Genomic DNA, 25,056 nt, shown 5'->3' on the forward strand with positions numbered 1-25,056 from the left:
CCGTCTTCTTAGGTCATCTTCTGTGCACACCTTATTATTTAATACTGAGTTGGGCTTCTTGTTTAATGTTCTGTATTGATGATACTAAGTTTACCATGATCTAATGTTAGCAGGATACAGATCGCTCTCGTTTGGCCTCACGTTAAAGGTCATTCATTGCCATCTACTGCCTCAGTCTTGTCAGAGTGCATGCTGCCTATTGCGCGCCGCACAGTAATTGAATGCTATTCTAGTTTCCAATTATTTTAGACAAAGCCTAGAAGATACCATGGTTTTGGCCTCCACGTTATAGCATTTCAACTTCGTATTAATCACAAACAGAGGAGATGGAGACATTCTCTTATATTACACAAACTTTATTCAACAAGGTATATTGTATATGTTCTGTGTAAAAAAATATGATTTACAATTTTCTAAAGTAAACAAAAATCAAAGGCAAGGTGCCTGTGTCATTTTCCACTCCAACCACATGACATTTACATTGTGCACTCTCTTTCAATATTCATAACAAGACAATCCAAACTCAAACTGCAGTTTTATGTAAGGCACTCGTAAATGACAGCAGATCAGTTTAACATCATTCACTGGAAGAAATTCACGTAATGATTCACTGCAAAGAACAACACACTAAAAACCCACGGGAGTCACTTGTGCTTATTGTTTGGGGAGGCCTGGTAGTAGTCATCCGGATTGACAGTCTTCACCCCTCCAAAATAATCCAGCACCCACACCTGCAACAGAAGGTGGGAGAATAACATTACCGAGAGGCAGGAGCATAAAAATAAATAAATAAATAAACAAACTGTTTATAACAGCAATTCTCAAACTTCTTGGTAGTCTGCAAAATAATTTTCAATAAATTATTATGTCATAGGCGGCACGGTGAACGACTGATTAGCACATCTGCCTCACAGTTCTGAGGATCCAGGTTCGAATCCGGCCTCAGCTGTGTGGAGTTTGCATGTTCTCCCCGTGCCTGCTTGGGTTTTCTCCGGCTACACCAGTCTCATCCCACATCCCCATAACACGCATGGTAGGTTAATTGAAGTCTGAAGTCTAAATTGCCCGTAGGCGTGAATGTACGGAGCCCCCCTGGTGCCAAGGTATGAGAAAAATAAAATTCATTGATAATCTGTTCCCTCAGTTTAGTAATCCGTTCCCTCAGTTTAGTAAACTGTACCCTCAATTTAGTAATCCGTACCCTCAGTTTAGTAATCCGTACCCTCAGTTTAGTAAACTGTACCCTCAGTTTAGTAATCCGTACCCTCAGTTTAGTAATCCGTACCCTCAATTTAGTACTGTGTTTAAGAAACACGCAGGCTAATTGTAGCCAGTCCTGGTAGTACTGCTATATAATGATCAACCCCCTCGAACTACAGCAATATTGCCTTTCAGTTGAAAAAATGGGATGCACGATACATCACGACATGACAATTTATACACAGAATTCACACGAGTAAGAATATAACATACAAATAGAATTTACTTCACTTGACAGATATACGTAGGTATACGGAGCCCCAGACATTTGCTAAACTGAGGGTACGGATTACTAAACTGAGGGTACAGTTTACTAAACTGAGGGTACAGATTACTAAACTGAGGGTACAGTTTACTAAACTGAGGGAACGGATTACTAAACTGAGGGTACAGTTTACTAAACTGAGGGTACAGTTTACTAAACTGAGGGAACAGATTATCAATGAATTTTATTTTTCTCATACCTTGGCACCAGGGGGGCTCCGTATGAATGTGAGTGCGAATAGTTGTTTGTTTATATGTGCCCTGCGATTGGCTGGCGACCAGTTCGGGGTGTACCCCGCCTCTTGCCTGCAGTCAGCTGGGATAGGCTCCACCACGCCCGCGACCCTATGATGATAATCGGTAGCAAAAATGAATGAATGAATATTATGTCATATTTTAAAAAATGCATAACTACAGTACATATGGGGTCTGAGACCCCAGTAAAACAAACATAACCAATTACCTCTCCCTAATTTAGATTTTGGCCAAATACAAGCGCAGATATGATTGTGACAAATCATCACATATACTATAATCAATGAGTAAAGTTTGGGGGACTATAGAACAAAAGGTAATAAGTAATAATTACCTTTTTTTTTTTAGAACAAAAGGCATATTTCTGTGAGATTATAGTCCTTTTTGGTTTTAGAATAAAGCCATCTTTTCCAGAATAAAAAACCCAATACACTACGAAAATAAAGTTATATTTTTTTAAATCACTTGTTAAAGTATGACTTTCCTCCCTTGTTTAACATTAACTTTGTCATATGAATACAACTTTCTCTTGGAAAAAATACAACTTTTGCAAGAATATGACAAATTAAAGCAGGGGTATCAAACTCATTTTCGGGGGCAACATCGTAGTAATGGTTTCCCTCAGAGGGCCGCTATGACTGTAAAAATCATAACTGTATAATTACATCATATTATAACATGTGCACAATGGGATCTGCATGTCATTATTTATACTGAACAAAATTATGAGCAAAATACTGTTTTTGCTCTCATTTTTTCATGAGATCCAAAAAGACTTTTTCAATGGAGACAAGAACTGTCAAAATCTGTGTGAGTGAGCACTTCTCATTTGCCGAGATATTCCATCCACGTCACAGGTGTGGCATAACAAGATGCTGATTAGACATCATGATTATTGTACAGGTGTGCCTTAGGTTACCCACAATAAAAGGTCACTTTAAAATGTGCAGGCTTATTAAAATAGTGACAACCAAATATTAAAGTACACAATACAACTATTGTTCAAGTTATCTTCAGAAGTGATTTGATGAAAAATTGCTTGTAATATTTATGTGTGAGAAGAAAAACTGCAATTTTGGCACAGAATTTTGGTAAAACTGAAAAGAATAACCCCATTTAGCAAGAAACAAAGTAGAAACACTATTTTAGAGGGCCATGAAAGATGACGTGGCAGCCTGAATCTGGCCCCCAAGCCTTAAGTGTAACACCTGTGTTGTAAAGACTACTAGGGGTATCAAATATGTTTAGAATTTAGTATTCTACTGATTATCCCATCAACTAATTAAGCAATCTGATAAAAATTGGTTTTGCATTACAATACAATAGGTGCTGAGGTGCATGTATTAATTTTGTTCACTTGGGGTCGCCATCTTCACTTTCGACTTGTAGTATATGTGACTTTTGAGTTTGTATGGCTTTAAAAGGCGGGGCCTGGCCTGGCGAGGGCCGTGGGTGTCAATGAATGACAGTGTGGAGTTAGCTGGCTGTTAACTGATTAAGCTTCAGCAAGTCTGTGTGAGTTGTGGCCATTGGTAGCTTGTGTATGAATGGGATTATTCCATGTTTGTTCAATAAAGTGATTGAAAATGCACCAGTGGCTGTGTCTCTCCTCGACCACTTGTGGGGATATTTTAATGTTTTAACCAGTGATGGTAGGCTATATTCAATTAACATTGTACTTTATTGTCCTTGTTAAGTGTGAAATTATCCCAAACTTTGGACATTCGCTGTCTTTTATGGACTCTTTCCTCCTGGCTCGCTGCCATCACACCAACTTTTTTCCACAACTGGTGCGTGCGACAGCAGTAAATATGAGTCCATGTTGAAAAATAATCCCTGTGACGTTTTGAGGCAGAGATTTTGCCTCAACATTTTTTTAATCGAATTTTGCAAATTATTCGATTAATCGTATGAGGCCTAATAAAATGTATTTCTTTTGAAAAAATATCAAAACTGTAACATTTCCCCCCCCTCAAAAATAGGCAACTTTATAATTTCTTTGGCATTTAGGGGCACACATGGTAGTTATGTTTAAATGGCGTTAGGATTAAGATGGGGATGCCTGGAAAAATTTTTCCCCTGTAAGGAGTCCATCCATCCATCCATTTTCTGAGCCACTTCTCCTCACTAGGGTCGCGGGCGTGCTGGAGCCTATCCCAGCTGTCATCAGGCAGGAGGCGGGGTACAGCCTGAACTGGTTGCCAGCCAATCGCAGGGCACATACAAACAAACAACCAGTCGCACTCACAGTCACACCTACGGGCAATTTAGAGTCTCCAATTAATGCATGTTTTTTGGGATGAGGGAGGAAACCGGAGTGCCCGGAGAAAACCCACGCAGGCACGGGGAGAACATACAAACTCCACACAGGTGGGGCCGGGGATTGAACCCGGGGTCCTCAGAACTGTGAGGCTGACGCTCTAACCAGTCGTTCACCGTGCCGCCTGTAAGGATTCCATGGACCCAAAAAGTTTGAGAACTCCTGGTTTACAGTCCCTCAAAGGGGAATTCAACTCACACTCTCCTGTGTATTTTCTGTTCCACACCACAGAGTGAACCAGATCACACAAATACAGGCATGCGAGGAGACATGCGAATAAAGCCAAGGGGTGTGCAAACAGTCCTGCACCTCTTCATTTGCGGTTGGGACAGCTGCGCCTCGACAATAGTCACAAAGCCAAAGTCCTTAAAGCCTTACAGATCAGCTATTGCTGTCCAACCTACCTGTGTGATGTTGAACTTGACAAAGAACCAGTTGTGGTCTGACGGCCAGTCAATCATCTCGGGGTGTCGACTGAAGAGGGCTTTCTTTGCAAACTCTGCCTCTGTGCTGTTCACCTAAAGAACATGAGCAGGTGCATGTGAATGGTCTGATGAGCACACACTAAAAATGTGAGTGTGCTTGTACAGTTTGTGGGTACATACCTCCAGCACAGATCCGGACAGGATAATGTGCGCACACAGAGGACTCTGAGGGTCGAAGCCCTGCTGGTGGCAGTAGTCAGTCTGAGCCAGAGACATGGACAAAGACGCCTGTCGGTTCACCTGCACGGAGACAAGGATTCAGTTCACCTCACTTAAGCTTTAACTGGACATAACAAAATTCCAGGTGCATCAATTAAATTTGAATAAAAGACTACTACGGGAAGTGAACCCACGTTGAAGTCCCGGCGCACAAGCACGGTGACTTTTTTTTCTTCCCCAACGCAAGTTTTAGAGTGTAACTTAACGCCGTTAACCATATTGTTGACAATTATACAGTTTCAAACTTGTGTAAATGTTCTTTGTGAAACAAATATATACAACCCCAATTCCAATGAAGTTGGGACATTGTGTTAACATAAATAAAAACAGAATGCAATGATTTGCAAATCATGTTCAACCTATATTAAATTGAATACACTCCAAAGACAAGATATTTAATGTTCAAACTGATAAACCTGATTGTTTTTAGCAAATAATCATTAACTTAGAATTTTATGGCTGCAACACGTTCCAAAAAAGACTGAGAAAGTTGAGGATTGCTCATCAAACACCTGTTTGGAACATCCCACAGGTGAACAGGCTAATTGGGAACAGGTGGGTGCCATGATTGGGTATAAAAGGCTATAAATTGCTCAGTCATTCACAAGCAAAGATGGGGCGATGTTCACCTCTTTGTGAACAAGTGCGTGAGAAAATAGTCAAACAGTTTAAAGACAATGTTCCTCAACGTACAATTGCAAAGAATTTTGGGATTTCATCATCTACGGTCCATAATATCATCAAAAGGTTCACAGAATCTCGAGAAATCACTGCATGTAAGCACCAAGGCCGAAAACCAACATTGAATGCCCGTGACCTTCAATCCCTCAGGCGGCACTGCATCAAAAACCGACATCAATGTGTAAAGGATATCACCACATGGGCTCAAGAACACTTCAGAAAACCCTCCATCCATCCATCCATTTTCTGAGCCGCTTCTCCTCACTAGGGTTGCGGGCGTGCTGGAGCCTATCCCAGCTATCATCAGGCAGGAGGCGGGGTACACCTTGAACTGGTTGACAGCCAATCGCAGGGCACATACAAACAAACAACCATTCGCACTCACAGTCACACCTACGGGCAATTTAGAGTCTCCAATTAATGCATGTTTTTGGGATGTGGGAGGAAACCGGAGTGCCCGGAGAAAACCCACGCAGGCACGGGGAGAACATGCAAACTCCACACAGGCGGGCCGGGGATTGAACCCCCGTCCTCAGAACTGTGAGGCTGACGCTCTAACCAGTCATCCACCGTGCCGCCCTTCAGAAAACCAATGTCAGTAAATACAGTTCGCGCTACATCCGTAAGTGCAACTTCAAACTCTACTATGCAAAGCAAAAGCCATTTGTCAAAAACACCCGGAAACGCCGCCGGCTTCTCTGGGCCCGAGCTCATCTAAGATGGACTGATGCAAAGTGGAAAAGTGTTTTGTGGTCCGACGAATCCACATTTCAAATTGTTTTTGGAAATTGTGGACGTCGTGTCCTCCGGACCAAAGAGGAAAAGAAACTATCCCGACTGTTATGGATGCAAAGTTCAAAAGCCAGCATCTGTGATGGTATGGGGCTGTGTTAGTGCCAATGGCATGGGTAACTTAGACATCTGTGAAGGTACCATTAATGCTTAAAGAGCATTGGAGAAACATATGCTGCCATCCAAGCAACGTCTTTTTCACGGACGCCCCTGCTTATTTCAGCAAGACAATGCCAAACCACATTCTGCAGGTGTTACAACAGCGTGGCTTTGTAGTAAAAGAGTGCGGGTACTAGACTGGCCTGCCACTGTCTCCCATTGAAAATGTGTGGCGCATTGTGAAGGGTAAAATACAACAACGGAGACCCCGGACTGTTGAACAGCTGAAGCTGTACATCAAGCAAGAATGGGAAAGAATTCCACCTACAAAGCTTCAACAATTAGTGTCGTCAGTTGCCAAACGTTTATCCAATGTTGTTAAAAGAAAACGTGATGTAACACAGTGGTAAACATGACCCTGTCCCAGCTTTTTTTGAACGTGTTGCAGCCATAAAATTCTAAGTTAATGATTATTTGCTAAAAACAATAAAGTTCGTCAGTTTGAGCATTAAATATCTTGTCTTTGTTGTGTATTCAATTAAATATAGGTTGAACATGATTTGCAAATCATTGTATCCTGTTTTTATTTATGTTTAGCACAACATTCCAACTTCATTGTAATTGAGGTTGTAAGACAAGCCTTTCAGTTATTTTTGGTCAGCAGTGGTTTTTGCCTTGGAACTCTGCCATGGATGTCTCTTCCTTACCATTGAGTCATGATCACTGACTAACTGAGGCAAGGGAGGCCTTAAGAAGTTGTTCCTTTGTGACCTCCTGAATGAGTCGTCGCTGTGCTCTTGGGGTCATTTTTGTAGGCTGGCCACTCCTGGGAAGCTTCACTTGTAACACGTTTTCTTCTTGTGTGTATAATAGCTCTACTTTTTACTACTTTGTACTCTACTTTTTCACACGAGGCCAAGTTTGAATAGGTTTTTTTCCCTTTATAAAATCACAGTTACGTATTTGAGCGTTCAATAGGTGTAATTCTTATGTGACTTTAGTTATACAATGAACTTCAACTGGAGTGTCAATAAACAACTTTAAGCAAGCTACATTCACTCTTCTTGCTCCTATGTTAGCAATTTAGCAACTTGTTGATGATTATTGGCTAAAAACAATGACGTTTATCAGTTTGAACATTAAATATCCTGTCTTTGTAGTGTATTCGGTTAAATATAGGTTGAACATGATTTGCAAATCATTATATTCTGTTTTTATTTATGTTTAACACAACGTCCCAACTTCATTGGAATTGGGGTTGTACTTATCCATCATTAAGATAAGATGTCAGCGTCCCAATTCATTCCATGCTGCCACGCAAGTTCTCAATTAAAATAATTTTGAAAAGGTTCCAACCAAAGTATTGAATTGCCATTTTATGTATTGCATGTTTTGAAAACAGCTACATCGTTACTAAAAATCAAGCTTTGCTCATTTGTTAACGAATAAACGTTTCATATTCAAATCACAAAAACGGCTTTAATTGTACTGCAAAAATGTATGTAGCTTCTGACCCCTCATATAATGCACAGCAGTAAAAAAATAAAATCATCTGGTCAGTGTTGGGCCATCATCATTTGAAGTCACATGACTGCATTTCCAATATGTGACTGTCAAAACTGCTGAAGCACAGTTGAGAAGCTGCTGAGTCATGGTGACGCTTCGACTGTTGCATAAAGTCTACATGTAACATGTTGACTTGAATACACGCGAGAAAAAAGATTGTATCAAATGTTTACACAAGTGCAAAATCATGCCTAAGAAATTTAAAAAAATATGGGGTTTAATGCTGCAACAAAAAAACTGCAACTGTCAATTTTAAATTACATAACATTTTGAGAAATCACATGTATACAGGAGGAGGTGGAAAAGTAGGTAAACTGTTTTAAGACTTATTCAGACATCTTTATTATTTACCTTCTTTATCACACCTAAAAATGAATTACCACATACATGGATGGTTGTCAACAAGGGTCATTTGATCACCAGACCACACCCCAACTGATTTTTTCGTTTAGGGTGTTGTCAAAGATAAAGTTTATTCAAGAAAACATAGAATGCTGCTGACATGTAGATTCATCAGAGAAGTGCCAATATATGCTTGTTTGTAGAAAAAAGACGAAAGCAATTTTGCAAACGCTAAAGGCCAGCAACATGAGCACATAAGAGACTGTACTTAATAGTACAGTGGTGCCTCAAGATACATGTGACCCAACTTACGAGTTTTTCCAGATATGAGGTATCGATCGGACGATTTCTTGCTTTGCGTTGCGAGCACAAACTTGAGATATGAGCGCTGCACGGTGGCAGTGAACTCAACTTCACAACAAGCAGCACTAAACAATTGTTTCCACTCTCATCTGAAGGTTACTCTCAAACTAAACAATAAACAAAGAGACTTACACGTTGTTTATTTTAAAAAAAATACATAGCCTCCGCTGGCTTAATGGTGATATACAATAGGAAACGCCATAGGCAAATGGGCTAACAATTGTAATCTAATTGTATTATTAATTATATTTAACTGTGTCATTGCTGCATGTATATATAAAGTATGACAATAATATCCTTATACGAACCTTAACCCTATAGAATGTTATTTTTCACATTAAGACACACATAACATTGTTTTTTGGGGAGAGGCTGTAACAAATTAATGGCATTTCCTTCATTTCGATGGGGAAATGTGTGTTCAGATCTGGGTGTTTTGAGTTAAGAGTGACACAAATCTCGTATCTCAAGGCACCGCTGAATGAGCGTTTTTCCCGTCGTCACTTAATGAATATGTTGTTTTTCTATATGTACATCGAGAAAATAAATTGAAACTTTACATAAAATTGATGGCATTGTGCAGCCTCGCACACAAGGAAACTAAAGCAACGTGCACTTGTAGTTGATGACATTTAACACCTCCCATTTGATAGATGACTTACCTCCAGGTCCTGCACAGATATCTCCATGCGGGTCAGGTACATGTACGGCACGCCGGAGCCGAAGCCCGGTGGCCCGTCGCTCACCGAGAACACGTTGGAGAAGGGTTGCCCCACCACCGGTTTGTGGCTGCTTATGGTGGCCAAGGAGGCCCAGTCGCACTGGTGGGCGACGAAGCGGGCGACCCGGGCCACCTGGTCGTGGGGGGGCAGGCGGTCCCGGGAAGAGGCCGCGGTGAGCCCAAGGAGTAGCAGGCAGACATCCCGCAAGAGAGCTCTCATGGTCGCCGGTGGAATCAATGCTGACAGCAGTTCGTTGACTACGCAAACAACCGCACGAAGAACACATAAACAACTAGGACATTGGAAGATCCGGTCCTGATTTTCGAAGTAAGAGAAAAAGCAATTACTTCCGCACACAAACCGCAGGACTGAGGCACAAACAATGGCGAACTAGAAGATCCGGTCTAGATTTTCAAAGTAAAAGAAATACATCCGCAAGTGGTTTCACCCTTCAAAAACAAGAACAGCCCAGTGGCCTTGATTCAACCTTTGCGGGTTTCCGTGACCAGGATAACTGATGACTAAATAAAAGAAAGAAGCAATTACTTGCGCAAACAAACTCCAAGAAGGAGATATAAACAATAAACACAACTCAAAGCACACTTAAGGTCGCTGGCCGAACAGCATAAAAATGTATTGAAAAGACTAAAACTATTTTTTTGATAAATAAATGTGAATCAAAAGAGACCAGACAAAAAATGATCAACTTAGTCTAAAAAAAACTTCAATTATTATTTCAAATAGTATTTCTGCTGCATCCACATCCTTGTTGGATTTACATCTTTGCACACTGACAACTGTAGATAATCCATCCATCCATTTCCCATACTGCTTATCTTCACTTGGATCGTGGGCGTGCTCGAGTCTATCCCAGCTATCTTTGGACGAGAGGTACACCCTGAACTGGTCGCCAGCCCATCGCGGGGCACATAGAAACAACCAAACATTCCCACTCACATTAACACCTACGGACAATTTAGTCTTCAATTAACCATTACCATGCATGTTTTTTGGGATGTGGGAGGAAACCACAGTACCCAGAAGAAGAAAAAATACGCAGGCACAGGGAGAACATGCAAACTCCACACAGGCGAGGCCAGATTTGAACCCAGGTCCTCAGAACTGTGAGGCAAATGTGCTAACTAGTCGGGCACTGTGTCACTAACTGTAGTATTTTTTAAATATATATATTTTGTATCTTTATTTTATTAGTAACAAGTTGGGACTTTTTGGGCTAATCTGGGACCTTGGGTATTGTACTTCATTCCATATCATCTGTAAATGTGTGATGGCATGACAATAAAATTCATTGAATCCTACTGTATATAGTCCACTAAATTTAAAAAAAAAAAATCATATACAGTGATTACGGAGTAACACACAGAACACAGCCCGACTGTATCATTGCTCACCACACATTTGAACGTCCAACTCACTATACTATAGTGGACATGGAGTGATTGTCAAAGCCATTTTCTTCTTGCTGGGATGGCATTGCCTTAGCAACCACCTAAGTATCACGACGAGGGAGCAGTGGATTGTATGTCGTCAGTCAAAAAATTTAGTCAACACTAGCGTGTGTGTTCGCAACCCGTAAAATACCAATTACTATCATTTTAACTGAGTGACATATTGATACTCTCATTAATAAAATAAAACAATACAATGAACCTGGAGCCTATCCCAGCTATCATCGGGCAGGAGGCGGGGTACACCCTGAACTGGTTGCCAGCCAATCGCAGGGCACATACAAACAAACAACCATTCGCACTCACAGTCACACCTACGAGCAATTTAGAGTCCCCAATTAATGCATGTTTTTGGGATGTGGGAGGAAACCGGAGTGCCCGGAGAAAACCCACGCAGGCACGGAGAGAACATGCAAACTCCACACAGGCGGGACCGGAGATTGACGCTCTAACCAGTCGGCCACCGTGCCGCCACGTTACAGATAAATGTGTAAATGTCCAATATATAGATAGAGACCATATAGAAAACATACTTTTATAGTTGTGCTCCATCCAGAAACTTAAATACATTTAAACTCATTAAAACTGACGTAAACTTATTCAAAAACACTTTTTAAAGTAATATTAGACCTGTTCTTTCCTTATCCCAGCTGACTTCGGGCGAGAGATGGGGCACACCCCGGAGTGGATGCCAGTGAATCGCAGGCAAGTGATTGATATATGTAAATTTAGTCAGATGTTTTCCCCCGTAATGACGCTATGACTGTACGGAACAACACTAGTTAGTTAGCAGCATGGTAAAAAAAAAAATAGCAGCGTGGTGAGCGGCATTTATGAATAGTTTATTTTTAAAATCTTTATTTATATTAGCAGCAGCACCATTGACACGCTGACGTAACAGTGCAGCCTGACCCGGAAGTGACGCAAGCGGGCCCGTCAGCCTGTGTTGATGTTTTGTGCACGAGCTATCGCCCGGGAAGACGGAGACGTCTTCTTTCTTTTTTATTGTTTGTTTGTAAGTTGGGTTCCGTCGAAACGTCGATGGGAATCGTCGTGTTGTCGACGGAGAACATTTGCTTGGTGATTCGCGGCTAGCCAGCCAGCTCGACGCCGAACACAGGCAATCTTTTGATCCAAAAAGGCGGACTGACTCGTCGCCCTCTACCCCCCCATCCTCCTCTCCCTCCTCCCCACCATGACGATCCTGCCCAAAAAGAAGCCCAGCTCCGGGGTGGGGGTCGCGGATCACGCTGATGACAGCGACCGCCGGAGCGTCGCAGATCCTCACCAGCACCCGCACGCGGGGAGGACGGGAGCCCGGCCGCGGGCTTCTCCCCCGCCGTGGTCGTACCAGGCCGCGCCGCCCTCCGCCAGAGACGAGCGGCGCAGCATCGAGGCGAACTCCCGGCCGCAGCAGGCCTCTCCTCCGCCTGGCGGCTCCGTGGCCTCCGCGGGGCCGTGCGACGGTCGGGAAGGCGGCGTTGGCGGGGACCTGGTGGCGCAAGCCGGCGTGGTGGGCTGCGGCGGCGGGGGTATCAGCGGCTGCTGCTCCGGGCCCGGCCTCAGCAAAAGGCGGCGGCAAGCGGGCACCTGTTCTGGCGCGGCGGCGGCGCTGGCTGGAGGTGGGCAGGCCGGCGTGAGCGGTCCCGGCGGCGGCGGCTCTAGCCAGGAAGCGGACGAGGGAGCCGGCGGCAACAACAGCGAGGACGAGTACGAGAACGCCGGCCGCCTACAGGCCGTTGACCCGGCTACCGCCGAGCAGGTGAGCGCCGGCATATCGGAAAGCCAATACCGCGTGGGGGTCCTCCAGGGTCACGTTTAAAATGGACGCTCCGGTAAGTGGGAGTGAGTGACGCTTGTTTTGGGTACACGTCAATCACGTCGTCGCCATAGCAACATGTCGTTGGCTCGCCGAAATTAAAAGGTGCTTGTGGTGGGAAGTATGCTCGGTACTGTGGATTTTAGTCGATTTTTCAGGTATCTTAACTTTACTTGAGTAGACCTATTTATTTTTATTTTTTTTATTACTCCTGATCACTTTTTATATTGAATCCCTACTTTTCAATGTAGATATCTGTACTTTATACTTCTTCAAAACAGACCTTGTCATACATAGTGTTTGTAAACAATAGACACCAGGTTACTTTCTTTGGGTGGCAGAACATACAGACCCTTTCCAAAAAATTTGAATATCATGGAAAAAGTTTTTATTTCCAGAATTTCATTGAAAAAGTCCAAATGTCAGAGATTCTTGATTCAGGGCCCACCATCTAAACAATTTCAAGTATTTATTTGTTTATTTTTACATAATTTGGGCTTCCAGCTCATAAAACCCACAAAATCAGGAATTTCAAAAAATCTGAATACTGTGAAGAAATCAGCACACATTTTGCAGGTCCTAAATGTTTTAAACTGAGTGTCACACACTAATTGTCTCAGTTGGCTTCAATATGGGGAAGATTTCATCTCCCAGCAGGACCTGGCCCCTACTCATGTCTCCAGAAGCACCAAAACCTGGTTTGATGCCCATGCCATCACAGTGCTTGATTAGGCAGCCAGCTCGCCGGATCTAAACCCCGTTGAGAATCTATGGGGTATTATCAAAAGGAAAATGAGGGGCACCAGATCCAAAAACAAAGTAGAAATGACGGCAAGCATCAAGGAAATCTGGGATTCCATAACTCCCAGGCAATGCCACAGGCTGGTTGCCTCAATGCCACAGCGCATCGAGGCAGTGATTAAAGCAAAGGGATTCCCAACCAAGTATTGAAGATTAAACTATCATTTTGAAAGTACCATATTTTGATTGATTATAGAGTGACCCTCATTTCTAATTTTCTTCTACAAAAACTGAGATGTCAATGGTGATTTCTTCATAGTATTACATTTTTTTTCGAATTCCTGATTTTGTGGGTTTTATGAGCATGAAGCCCAAATTATGTAAAAATAAACAAATAAAATGGTGGGCCCTGAATCTATATATATCTATGAACGTTTAACGTTTTGACTGGAATTATGGAAATAAATGTACTTTTCCATGATATTTTATTTTTTTGGAAAGTGTCTGTATGTAAACTTCTGGTTTCAACTTTGTCTGGTAATTTGACAAAGCCCAGAGAAGAGTGTTGTTAACAAGTCTGCCAAATTTGAATTATTAAAAAAATCGGCAAGTATCTAAAGTGAGGCTTCAAATTCTTAAAAAAAAATAATCCCGTTATCACCGCTCTCTAACTCTGTGGGTGTTTCCACTAAATGCACTGAAACCATGCCCCGCTCAACTGTCAATCAAGTACCACTACTTCAACCTGGAAAAATAGATGCTACTTGGTGTAGTATTTTTCTTAGGCCTGCACATAACTACAAATAAGGCCTACGGTAGCTGGAATTTATTCTACCAGGTCGTCACGGTGCTTTCCCACTCCGTGACAACGAGGCAATCTAAAGCAGCCACGCCAGCGTGAAGCCCCTGTCCACACGCTAGCTGTCATGCTGAACTTTTTATTTTTTTCTTTACTCTTGCTCTTTTCCCTTAATCCGTGATGTGCATGCAGGTGCAACAAGGCGCTCTAAAACAGCCACGCCATCCTGAAGCCTCAATCCACACAATGGCTGTCAAATCAGACCCCCTTTGCTATTCTGTTGCGTGACCTGCGTGCACTCACAGCCAGTGTTGCCACAGTTACCTTGAAAAAGTAACTTAGTTACTTTACTGATTCCTTGACCTTATAAGTAACTTAGCTACTTTACTGATTACTTGATTTCAAAAGTAATTAAGAAATAAGGAATATCACTTATCCACAGTACAAAAAAAGCATTAACCATATTCATGACTTGGTAATGTATGCCACGCAAGTTACAGAAGGATGTCATCAACATGAACCAATAACTTAAATATGAGTGTAGTTGAAGCCACATAAAATGAGCAACTTAGTCAGACACACTACAGTAAGTACCTAAATGTAAACAAGCACATCATTCTCAGTACACTTCTGTAAAGGCTCTTAACTGATAGATGGATGCCAGTTGTGGTCCATGAAGGCAACTGTCTGTGTTTGCATGTACGTACATGTTAAAGTGAGTGCCGGTTTGATATTGGGGGGGATACAAAACACACACACACCATTGCTCCCACCATCGTAATTTTGATGCGAAGAGTGAGAAAAGGTGACAAGATTACGCAACTGTTTAACTTGCAAAGCTGTGGGTCATTGACGAGGGGGAGAAGCACTTCCGTACGTGACGTCAGCCATGCAGCCCGTTAAACCAGCTCAGAGTCCGGACTACAGACGAAGTTGAAAGTTCTCACTTTTCATTGTAAATATTATTTCAAGTAAGTATTGTAAGTCCTTCAGTGAGTCAGTCCTTAACCTCCATGACCGATTTATGACTGCGCACTTCGGTATGAATAATGAACCCACAATGCATTGCACATGTAACACGCCAGTAAAACTGTATTCTTAATGTGTAAGTAAAAAAGTAACAACAATCAAATACACTTTTTACAAAGGAAAATAACAGAAATAGTGTGACTAATATGCGAGCGCATTGGCCTGTGGTTCCGCCTGTCGGAGGAGTTGACGAGACCAGAAAAAACACTTCCGCCACTTCTGCTGTTAAGAAGTAACGTTACTTTTACTCCGTTACAATGATCTAAATGTCACTCGCTAATTTTATTTATCAATTATTGCTTATTTATCAACTATTTCGTGCGCGAGACTATGACTTCGACATCCGCATTAGCCGCTGTTTGCGCCAATCAAATTTATGTGCCTGGTAAGTGACTGGTTCTCCAATCAAAAGACACAAGAAAGTCACGACCTCACACAACTTCTTCCATTGGGCTTCCCGGGTATTAACACTAGATAAGGCAGCCCCTCTGATTGTCGTGCCTACGTGGTGGCCATGTTGGGAAGGTCGTCATTACCATGAAGGCAACGGCGCGCTACTCGTGTTTACATTTAGACGAACAAAAGCAACAGGTTTCATGTATTGTAGTATTTGTCTGGCACTGTCTGTCCAAATGTGGATATTTCAGCACATTTATAAGTTAAGCAGTAAATTGGAGATGTTTTGACTCTCCATACACACACGTGCGCTCGTGCACACACACACACACACACACACACACATACATAGCAACATCAGAATTTACACATTCACATTTTGTAATTTTATACAGTTTTTATTGATGTAAATGCTGTGGTTAAAAAAATCAGAAGTTACTCACTATTTACTCAGTACTTGAGTAATTATTTCACTGTGTTCTTTTTACTCTTACTCAAGTAATTTTTGTGAAGACTACTTTTTACTTTTACTTGAGTCACATTATTGTCAAGTGACAGTACTCTTACTTGAGTACACTGTTTGGCTACTCTATCCCCCTCTGGAGCGGACATCCTCTCTTGCTACTCTTACGTTTAAGCAACATTTTTGCTCATCAGATCAGCCAGTGTCGTATTTGTTGCACTGGTCATTTGTATTTTTGCATTGAGGTCCTGCGGGTCGTGGCTCTGGTTGTGGTCCCAGCGGAATCGCACACGTAACATCGGCGACAAGAATTGATCCGCTAGTACATCTTGTATTAATTAGGAAACGCGCCTACAATTATCTAATTAGTTTACGGATATCAATGTTAAATGTATGAAGCGATGGAGGGATGTTAGGGATTATGTCACAACACAGAATGAACTATCTTCAAATTTAGAAATGGCCAATAAAAACAGAAAACAAATTTTACTTAATATTTTCCTGGAGGATGCATTTGGGATTATCATTTGAAGTTGGTAATAATGAAAAATAAAGTGAAACAGACAATGATTTTAGGCAATTCTTTTCCAGAATGAGAGCACTTAAAGAGGAGGATGCTTTTAATGTGGCACACCTTGACGCAAGCATCAGGTGCAGGTGGAAATGGACCTGGCTCAAGTTGGAGGCCAAAACAAAAAAGCAAAGAATTGAGGCAAATTTAATTTGAATCTTAAATCAACATGTACTTGAGCATTATAAATAAATGTTTTCTGCGTGAAGAACATTTGTTTATTTTGCCTTATTGTACTCTTCAGTCTTCCAAAGTGCTTAATTTATCTTAAAATCAAAATAATTCTGTCACCTTTTTCATGCCTTTGGTGTTTGCATGTGTTAAACAACTCAGGACAGAGCACCTTTTGTTTGAAACCACCCACTTTTCAAGTGAGCAAAAGTATTGGAACATGTGACTGATGGGTGTTTCTAGTTTCTCAGGTGTTGCCTTTTAAATTTATTGCTTAAACAGATAGTGGTTGTTTTTTAGTTTCACCTGTGAAAACTAGATTTGCTGTTAAGCAAACATGAAGACCAGAAAACTGTTTATGTGATAAAAGCAAAACCGTGTGAAGCATGGTGGAGGTAATGGGCTTGCATGGCTGCTTCTGGAACGAGCTCAGTAGTCTTTATTGATGATGTAACTCATGACTGTAGCAGCAGAATGAATTATGTAGTCTCCAAAACCATTTTGTCTGGCAAGTTACAGAAAAATGCATCCAAACTAATCGGGAGAAGCTTCATCATGCAACAAGACAATGACCCAAAACACACTCCCAACACAACAAAGGACTTCATCAGGAGGAAAAAATGGAAGGTCTTAGACGCGAATCACCAGACCTTAACGCAATAAAGCATGCATTTTACCTCCTGAAGAGGCGATTGAAGGTAGAAACCCCAGAAATAAAGAAGAACTAAAAGAGGCTGCAGTAAAGGCCTGGAAAAGCATTTCAAATAAAGAATGCAACAGTCTGGTGAAGTTAGTGGGTTTCAGGCTTGATGCAGTTATTGCAAGTAAGGGTCATATGCCACAGAATATTAAATATTATTCACATTAATTTAATAATATCTGTCCCAATACGTTTGCTCACTTCAAAAGTGGGTGGCTTCAAAGCAAAGGAGCTCTGAGTTGTTTAACACATCTAGATATAAATACCATGAAATAAAAGCTGGAATTCTGAACTTTTGTCTCATATTCTTCTTTTGATCTGAAAGCCAAATGTCTTAAAAATATGAGTAATAACAAAAATGAAATAAAAATAATTTGCAAAAGCACTCCTTTATCCATGTGTTGGAAACTTTTGACCAGAGGTATGTGCGCCTTGCCTCCCCTGTACAACTCCTCTAAGATGAAAAAAGTGCATGCGAGAGCTGGCACAGTCATACAGACCTGCCAAGACATGCAGTTTGGCGGCTTCTTTTAGGATGATAAATTATTGGAACAGAGTTGAGGTGTCGTCGCCGATGTGCAAACACAATTTGGTTGTAAATGAGGACCCCCTGTACAATGTTTTCACTCCTCACCGCTGTAATGACGTAATCACTAATTGTGACTGTGTGTGTGTGTGTGTGTGTGCGCACGTGCGTGCGTGTGCGTAGCAAGAGCACTGGTTTGAAAAAGCTCTGCAGGACAAGAAAGGTTTCGTCATCAAGAAGATGAAGGAGGACGGAGCATGTCTCTTCAGGGCCGTTGGTGAGTCAAATGTTTCTTCTGATGGCCACCAGGTGTCACTGTAGTGTTTGGAAAACCAATGCAATGGTAAACATGGGCGTGCGATACTGCATATTTTGGTAGCGATCCGATACAAAATAAATACTTGGCCGATATCGCCAATATCGATACCGATACTTTTCAATAATTAAAGCTATAATCCACGATGTTTGGCATCCCATACTGTTGGAATTCAGCACTAAAACAAAGCGGTCCGTCAGTTCGATATGACGTGGGCTGTGCCGAGTCGAACTGTCCCTGCCCTGACTATACACCAACAAAGTGTACAACAGAGCTGTTGAAACCCGCGAGATAAATAAAACATGCGAAAGAAACTGTCAGTAGTTCAATATCCAGTGTACATGCATGTTCTCTAACAACTGCTGAGTTACAGTAACCTTTGTAAATATAGAGACATACATTTACGGGTTCCCCCTAACGCATTCAAATAATATACATTATAAAATAAACATATTACTGTGTTTTACAACAGTACTTAACTATATTTATAATGTACCTGTGGATAAAAAAAAGTGAAGCCCGTGACCAAAATGTACGTGGGTGGGATGCGTACGTACGTACATTTATGCCTCACATCGCCGTTCAAATAAGCCAGCATCTTTTAAAATACTGTATGGCTCCCACGTCCTGATTGTGTAGCTGCCATCTTCTTCCAACTATTAATCTATGTTTTTTGTTTTAATAAACGGGATAAAGTACAACATAATGACTCAATGTGCGGGTGGGGTCGCTTTGTGGACGTTCAAGACTTTTTTTCGGCTGTCGTCCTGCTCTTCTTCGTCTTTTCCCATCTCGATCATGCTTTTTGTTTCACGTCTTCCGACCTCAGCTGGTTGTCCATAGGGAGATTAAGGAAGTCGTGGCAGCCGGCAGGGAGAACCTCTCCATGTTGTGAAGTGGCAACAGCGTTACAACGCTCAGTTATAGTCAAGTGGATAAAAGTTCTTGCAGACCACATCGCTGGGTCACTAGCAAGTTAACTTACACACTCACACAGGTTAAAAGAAATAAGGTAAGGATCAACTAAAGCAATAAAAAACAGATTAGTAAGGACGAGAGGAGTGCTGGGTCGTAACCAACCCACACAGCTCCTGGCAGGCAACAGCTCCTTGAAAGGAGTAGATGTTCGTTTGGGGGAATTTTTATTACTGTTTTCATTTACACAGTAATTATTGTATGACTATTATGTGCTACAGAAGTGCAAAATGTTATTTGTGCTGGGTTGTGACTAGGCTATACACGATCAGGATTTTTGGGACCAATCAGCGAGTTTAAAAAAACGATCACCGATCCTATCACAAGATGGATGAATGCGTCTATTTAAATGACCTGTTCATTTACTGTATATACTTGTGTACTTAATTGCTCACAAAATTATATTTACAATAAATAATGTATCTTTGTTCCTCTATTTATGCCAGGGAGGCATAGTGACGGACAGAACAAATGAATGGTCTTCTATTAGATGGCAGGAAATAAATACAGTAATTAATGTATCCACTTTTTGTGACATTTTTGTTTGTTGGTGTGCCGTGAGATTTTTCAATTATAACATATGTTCCTTGCCTCCATAAAGGTTGGAAATCACCGCTCTAGTCAGATCCTGTATTCTAATCAGTCAGGTCAAACCAACATTACATGACAGAAATAATGGGTGCTAACTTACTGTAATTAAATTATTTCACCCACACCGAAACTTTAGAACATGAGTCGACAGAACGGCGGCATGTTTATCTTCAACCGTTCGTGCTACCGCTAGCTTGCTAGGCTACATAACATTTTATTGCCGGCTTGTGAGCCATATCGTATTAAAAGTACATGAACATACCTCAAGCAAGCCTTAAACGAACATCCTCTCCTCTCCTGAGCACCGGTGACCACCAACACACGTTTTTCCCCATTTTGTCCTTATAATACCGTCGGCTTGCTCCACTCTTGTTGTGGTCGCCACGGTAACGAGTGTATCCGGTCGCATTTGAGTTGACAAGATAAAACCCAATGATCATAAAAAACGTTATGCGTAATACAATATTTTATTGCAGTAGTCTGACAGTGCAATCGTGAAAGAGCAAATTTGTCTTGTAGTCTGATCCGGGTATTACGTGTTGCCTGTCTCCGACGTTGTCTGTCCCACACCGCCGAGGTTTAAAAAAATTTTTTTTTTATAATAACTTCTTTGCCCGTCAGATATTTACAGTACTACGTCAAAAGACACGCGAAAAGGCTAAAAATAAACTAGCTTTTGGATTCAAATATACTGTGCACGTGGCGACGGGGAGTAAATGTCTTTTGCGGACATTGATCGGATCGGCGAATTATGACATTAAAGCTGATCAGCATAAAAGGCTAAATATAGGCCGATACCGATCAGCCCAATCAAATCGGTGTAAAGTCTAGTTGTGACCAACCCACAGAGCTGCTGGCAGGCAACGGCTCATCGAAAAGAGGTAGATGATGTTCGTTTCCGGCAATTTTTATTATTGTTTTCGTTTACAGAGTAATTATTGTATGACTATTTTGTGCTACAGAAGCGCTAAATAAGGTTTTTAGTGAGCGTTTTACAACCGTGCTCCGCCCATTGCTCTGCAAAATGTCTAATTTCCGTGCCATCATTTCCTTCTACGTCGTTTTCGGTGCGCCACTAACTGGGTCAGCGCGGGAAATGAATTGGGGATTCACTAAATATAGCAAAATAAAATATTGACAAATACAGCAAGATGTGAGAGGAGCTGACAGGCCTAATCAGCAGTTTGTCATCTCTAGTATTGGCTTGGGTGAAATTTTTTGTTTTAATAAAAAATAGTTGTGGATTGCAGTTTTAAGGTAGATGCATCACATAATTGCTTAATCTAAATTTTCAGGACATTTAATTGTTTTTGTAATGTTTCTTTCTTTTACACATTCACTGCCATTGACAGCTTTAGAAGTCAAATATCCATGTTAACTGGGTAGGCTGGCAGTGAATGAGTTTTAATTATTAAATAGTTAAAACTCAGGACAGAATTAGGACAGTTTATTAGTTAATAGAAAATACTTTTTTATAAAAAGAAAAAAAATCCGTTTTCTTTTGCAGGTGTGTTGTTTTGCATGATTTTTCATGTGCTTGTATAAATTTGTGGTGTTACCACTGTACATTACAGCCTTTTTACAAATTGTGCAACTTGCCGTTGTGTCATTTTTGGCCTGAAAATATAGCCACACGGCGCGCCTCTTCCTTTCTGTCATTGTTCTGCTCCGTATCTCTTTGTCACGTGACGGCATAACATCGACATTAGGGATGTCCTGATCTGATCACATGATCGAAAATCAGAGTCGATCACATGATTTTCAGCTAATCGAAATTGGGTGAAAAAGATCGCTTTTGTTCATTTTCTGACATTTTCAATGTCACAGTGACAAAATAATTCGAAAGTACAAAGATCTTGCCAAATGGAACAGTAAAAGCTTCATTTTATAATACCCAATGTAACTTTTCTGTTTCTCTAGTACGTGTATAAGCCTCTGTGAAAGAGACGCTCCGTGTGTGTCTGTGTGTGTGTGTGCGCACAGTCTGCCTTGATTCTATTGGCCCGTTGCACAACACCTACCGCCCACCCTCAACGCAAACTGAAAGACACTACTTCAAAATAAGTCTGCAAAGCCTACTATAAAGCTGCCTCGCTGAATGGCGTCGTCGAGTCTAGAAAACGTCAGACATGTTAGCAATTGTGACATGTTCAAACAACATAACTTCAAATAGAAGTTTATTAAGTGTGAATTATTTTGTGACAAGTAAGCTTGTAGTCATAAATCAATAGTGTCGTTTGTAGATGAGTGGAGTCACGCACGTGACTTATACCACCAACTCTGTATCTGCCTGGACAGACGTCATAGCCTTAAGACACGCTAAAGTAATAACTAACAATGTAAATGTATTGTTTACCACAAGCTCAGAGAAATCCCCCATATCTATCTATCCATCTATATACATACACATGTACATATATTAACTTGAGAAAATTTGGATGAACATTCTTTTTTAATGCATTGTCGAGGGATTGGATCGGGACATTGTATCGGCAGATCCTTAAAATCAAAGACTCTGACTTGGTGCAAAAACATGTGATCGGCACATCCCTGATCGAAATGCAAGGGGGGTGGGAGGAACAAAGTGTGCCTGCTACGTGCTGAGTCAGAAGCCGCAAGTCGCCTGATTGATGAAACAGCAGCAGTGCATACAAGAGCGAAACTGAAACTACAGTGTTGATCTCATTACGCAAGTATCAATCTGATACTGACTTTGAATTAATATTATTGATACAGTGGGGCAAAAAAGTATTTAGTTAGCCACCAATTGTGCAAGTTCTCCCACTTAAAAAGGTGAGAGAGGCCTGTAGTTTTCATCATAGGTATACCTCACTTATGAGAGACTAAATGAAAAAAACAGATTTTTAAAGAATTTATTAGCAAATTATGGTGGAAAGTAAGTATTTGGTCAATAACAAAAGTTCATCTCAATGCTTTGGTATATACCCTTTGTTGGCAATGACAGAGGTCAAACGTTTTCTGTAAGTCTTCACAAGGCTTTCACACACTGTTGCTGGTATTTTGGCCCATTCCTCCATACAGATCTCCTCTAGAGCAGTGCTGTTTCGGGGCTGTCGCTAGGCAACACAGACTTTCAACTCTTTCCAAAGATTTTCTATGGGGACGAGATCTGGAGACTGGCTAGGCCACTCCAGGACCTTGAAATGCTTCTTACGAAGCCACTCCTTCGTTGCCCGGGATCATTTGTTTGGGATCATTGTCATGCTGAAACACCCAGCCACATTTCATCTTCAATGCCATTGCTGATGGAAGGAGGTTTTCACTCTAAATCTCACGATACATGGCCCCATTCATTCTTTCCTTATCACTGATCTGTCATCCTGGTCCCTTTGCAGAAAAACAGCCCCAAAGCATGATGTTTCCACCCCCATGCTTCACAGTAGGTATGGTGTTCTTTGGATGCAACTCGGCATTCTTTCTCCTCCAAACATGACAAGTTGGGTTTTTACCAAAAGGTTCTATTTTGGTTTCATCTGACCATATGACATTCTCCCAATCCTCTTCTGGATAATCCAAATGCTCTCTAGCAAACTTCAGACAGGCCTGGACATATACTGGCTTAAGCAGGGGGACACGTCTGGCACTGCAGGATTTGAGTCCCTGGCGACGTCGTGTGTTACTGATGGCAGCCTTTGTTACTTTGATCCCAGCTCTCTGCAGGTCATTCACTAGGTCCCCCCATGTGGTTCTGGGATTTTTGCTCACCGTTCTTGTGATAATTTTGACCCCATGGGGTGAGATCTTGCATGGAGCCCCAAATCAAGGGAGATTATCAGTGGTCTTATATGTCTTCCATTTTCTATTAATTGCTCCCACTGATGAGTTCTTCACACCAAGCTGCTTACCTATTGCAGATTCAGTCTTCCCAGCCTGGTGCAGGTCTACAATTTTGTTTCTGGCGTTCTGGTGCTCTTTGGTCTTGGCCATGGTGGAGTTTGGAATGTGACTGTTTGACGTTGTGGAGAGGTGTCTTTTATACTGATGAGTTCAAACAGGTGCTATTAATACAGGTAACGAGTGGAGGACAGAGAACCTTCTTAAAGAAGAAGTTACATGTCTGTGGGCGCCAGAAATCTTGCTTGTTTATAGGTGACCAAATACTTATTTTCCACCATAATTTGCTAATAAAGTCTTTAAAAATCAGATGTGATTTTCAGGATTTTTTTTTAACTTAACCTTAAGAGTGTGCCATCTTCCGTGTTTTTTGAGTTATGTATTGTCACTTGTTTTCTGAGCCAAAATTCGAGTCATGAGGGAGCTTCAGATAAGCTACTGTTCGAGTGAAGGGGCAAAGAAAAATGGAGGCCTAAAGGTACAGTAATGCCCTCACGTATGGGCAAGGAGACCCACAGTCGTGGATGCACTTACATTCAGGACAAACAGTCAAACACAAATACAAAATGAGGACACTCGCAAGGAGCTGCTGTAGGCAGCTGCTTCCAAGCTTGGTCACGGAATGAATTTCACTCTTAAGTCAATGCACCACATTGTATTTTTCCATAAAGCACCTAGCAACAAATTTAGCTAGTCTTCCACTGCAGATTCACGATTCATGAATAGCACATTCACGTCTTAACTGATTTTATTTTGTCTTCGGAACCTCTCCTCCATTATTCCCTGAAATACTCACCTATTTTCTGTTGTTGTGCTTAGGCCAAAGTAAAGTGCTGCTTTGGGAACTTAGTGCCAATAAACTATTTTGAAATGAATTAATGAGATTAATTTAGACAAAAGTAGTGCTTTGCCACCATCTTGTGGCATCTATAGGCACTCGATATGTGTGTCAGGACTCGCTCCCTATCGCGGAGGAGCACTTTTAATCTGAGTTTGGCAACTTCTGAAAAGCGTCCCAAACACATTTTCCTGCGAAATGAGACAAAATGATTTTCTCTGTCAAATAGTCAACTGACTGCAGTTGATCAGACAATCATGCAAGCAACATCCCTGGAAAATTAGTTGGCTACACTAAATATGTGTGTGCATTTGTCAGCTGACCAGGTATATGGCGATCAGGACATGCACGAGGTGGTGAGGAAGCACTGCATGGACTACCTGGTGAGTGGAACACCCTCGTCATTCCTACATGACCTTAAAAAGGGGT

The 25,056-nt window shown here is 41.5% G+C and overlaps 2 protein-coding genes across 2 annotated transcripts in view; one reads left to right on the top strand and one right to left on the bottom strand.

The window, feature by feature from the left end:
- Positions 1 to 335: 335 nt before the first annotated feature.
- On the bottom strand, positions 336 to 9,690 carry creg1 (cellular repressor of E1A-stimulated genes 1). Its single transcript, XM_061787978.1, has 4 exons — positions 9,309 to 9,690; positions 4,705 to 4,824; positions 4,504 to 4,617; positions 336 to 731 (listed from the first exon to the last, which is right to left on the bottom strand). Exons 1-4 carry the CDS (start codon positions 9,585 to 9,587, stop codon positions 645 to 647), a joined length of 600 nt encoding a protein of 199 aa, XP_061643962.1. The 5' UTR covers positions 9,588 to 9,690; the 3' UTR covers positions 336 to 644.
- A 1,956-nt stretch (positions 9,691 to 11,646) lies between these two features.
- Positions 11,647 to 25,056, top strand: part of otud5a (OTU deubiquitinase 5a) — a 58,070-nt gene continuing 44,660 nt past the window's right edge. The window contains exons 1-3 of the mRNA XM_061787665.1: positions 11,647 to 12,599; positions 18,236 to 18,329; positions 24,946 to 25,010. Coding sequence (XP_061643649.1) covers positions 12,033 to 12,599; positions 18,236 to 18,329; positions 24,946 to 25,010 — 726 coding nt within the window. The 5' untranslated portion in view covers positions 11,647 to 12,032. The remainder of the gene's footprint in view (positions 12,600 to 18,235; positions 18,330 to 24,945; positions 25,011 to 25,056) is intronic.

Source organism: Phyllopteryx taeniolatus, chromosome 1, assembly GCF_024500385.1.
Source record: "Phyllopteryx taeniolatus isolate TA_2022b chromosome 1, UOR_Ptae_1.2, whole genome shotgun sequence".
NCBI lineage: Eukaryota > Metazoa > Chordata > Actinopteri > Syngnathiformes > Syngnathidae > Phyllopteryx > Phyllopteryx taeniolatus.

Excerpts from the sequence above, each read along its gene's own strand:
- creg1 (XM_061787978.1), bottom strand. The coding sequence starts at position 9,587 with ATGAGAGCTCTCTTGCGGGATGTCTGCCTGCTACTCCTTGGGCTCACC. Across the intron at positions 4,618-4,704 it reads TGTCCGGATCTGTGCTGGAG|GTGAACAGCACAGAGGCAGA; the intron begins GTATGTACCCAC and ends CATGTTCTTTAG. Across the intron at positions 732-4,503 it reads TCAAGTTCAACATCACACAG|GTGTGGGTGCTGGATTATTT; the intron begins GTAGGTTGGACA and ends CTTCTGTTGCAG.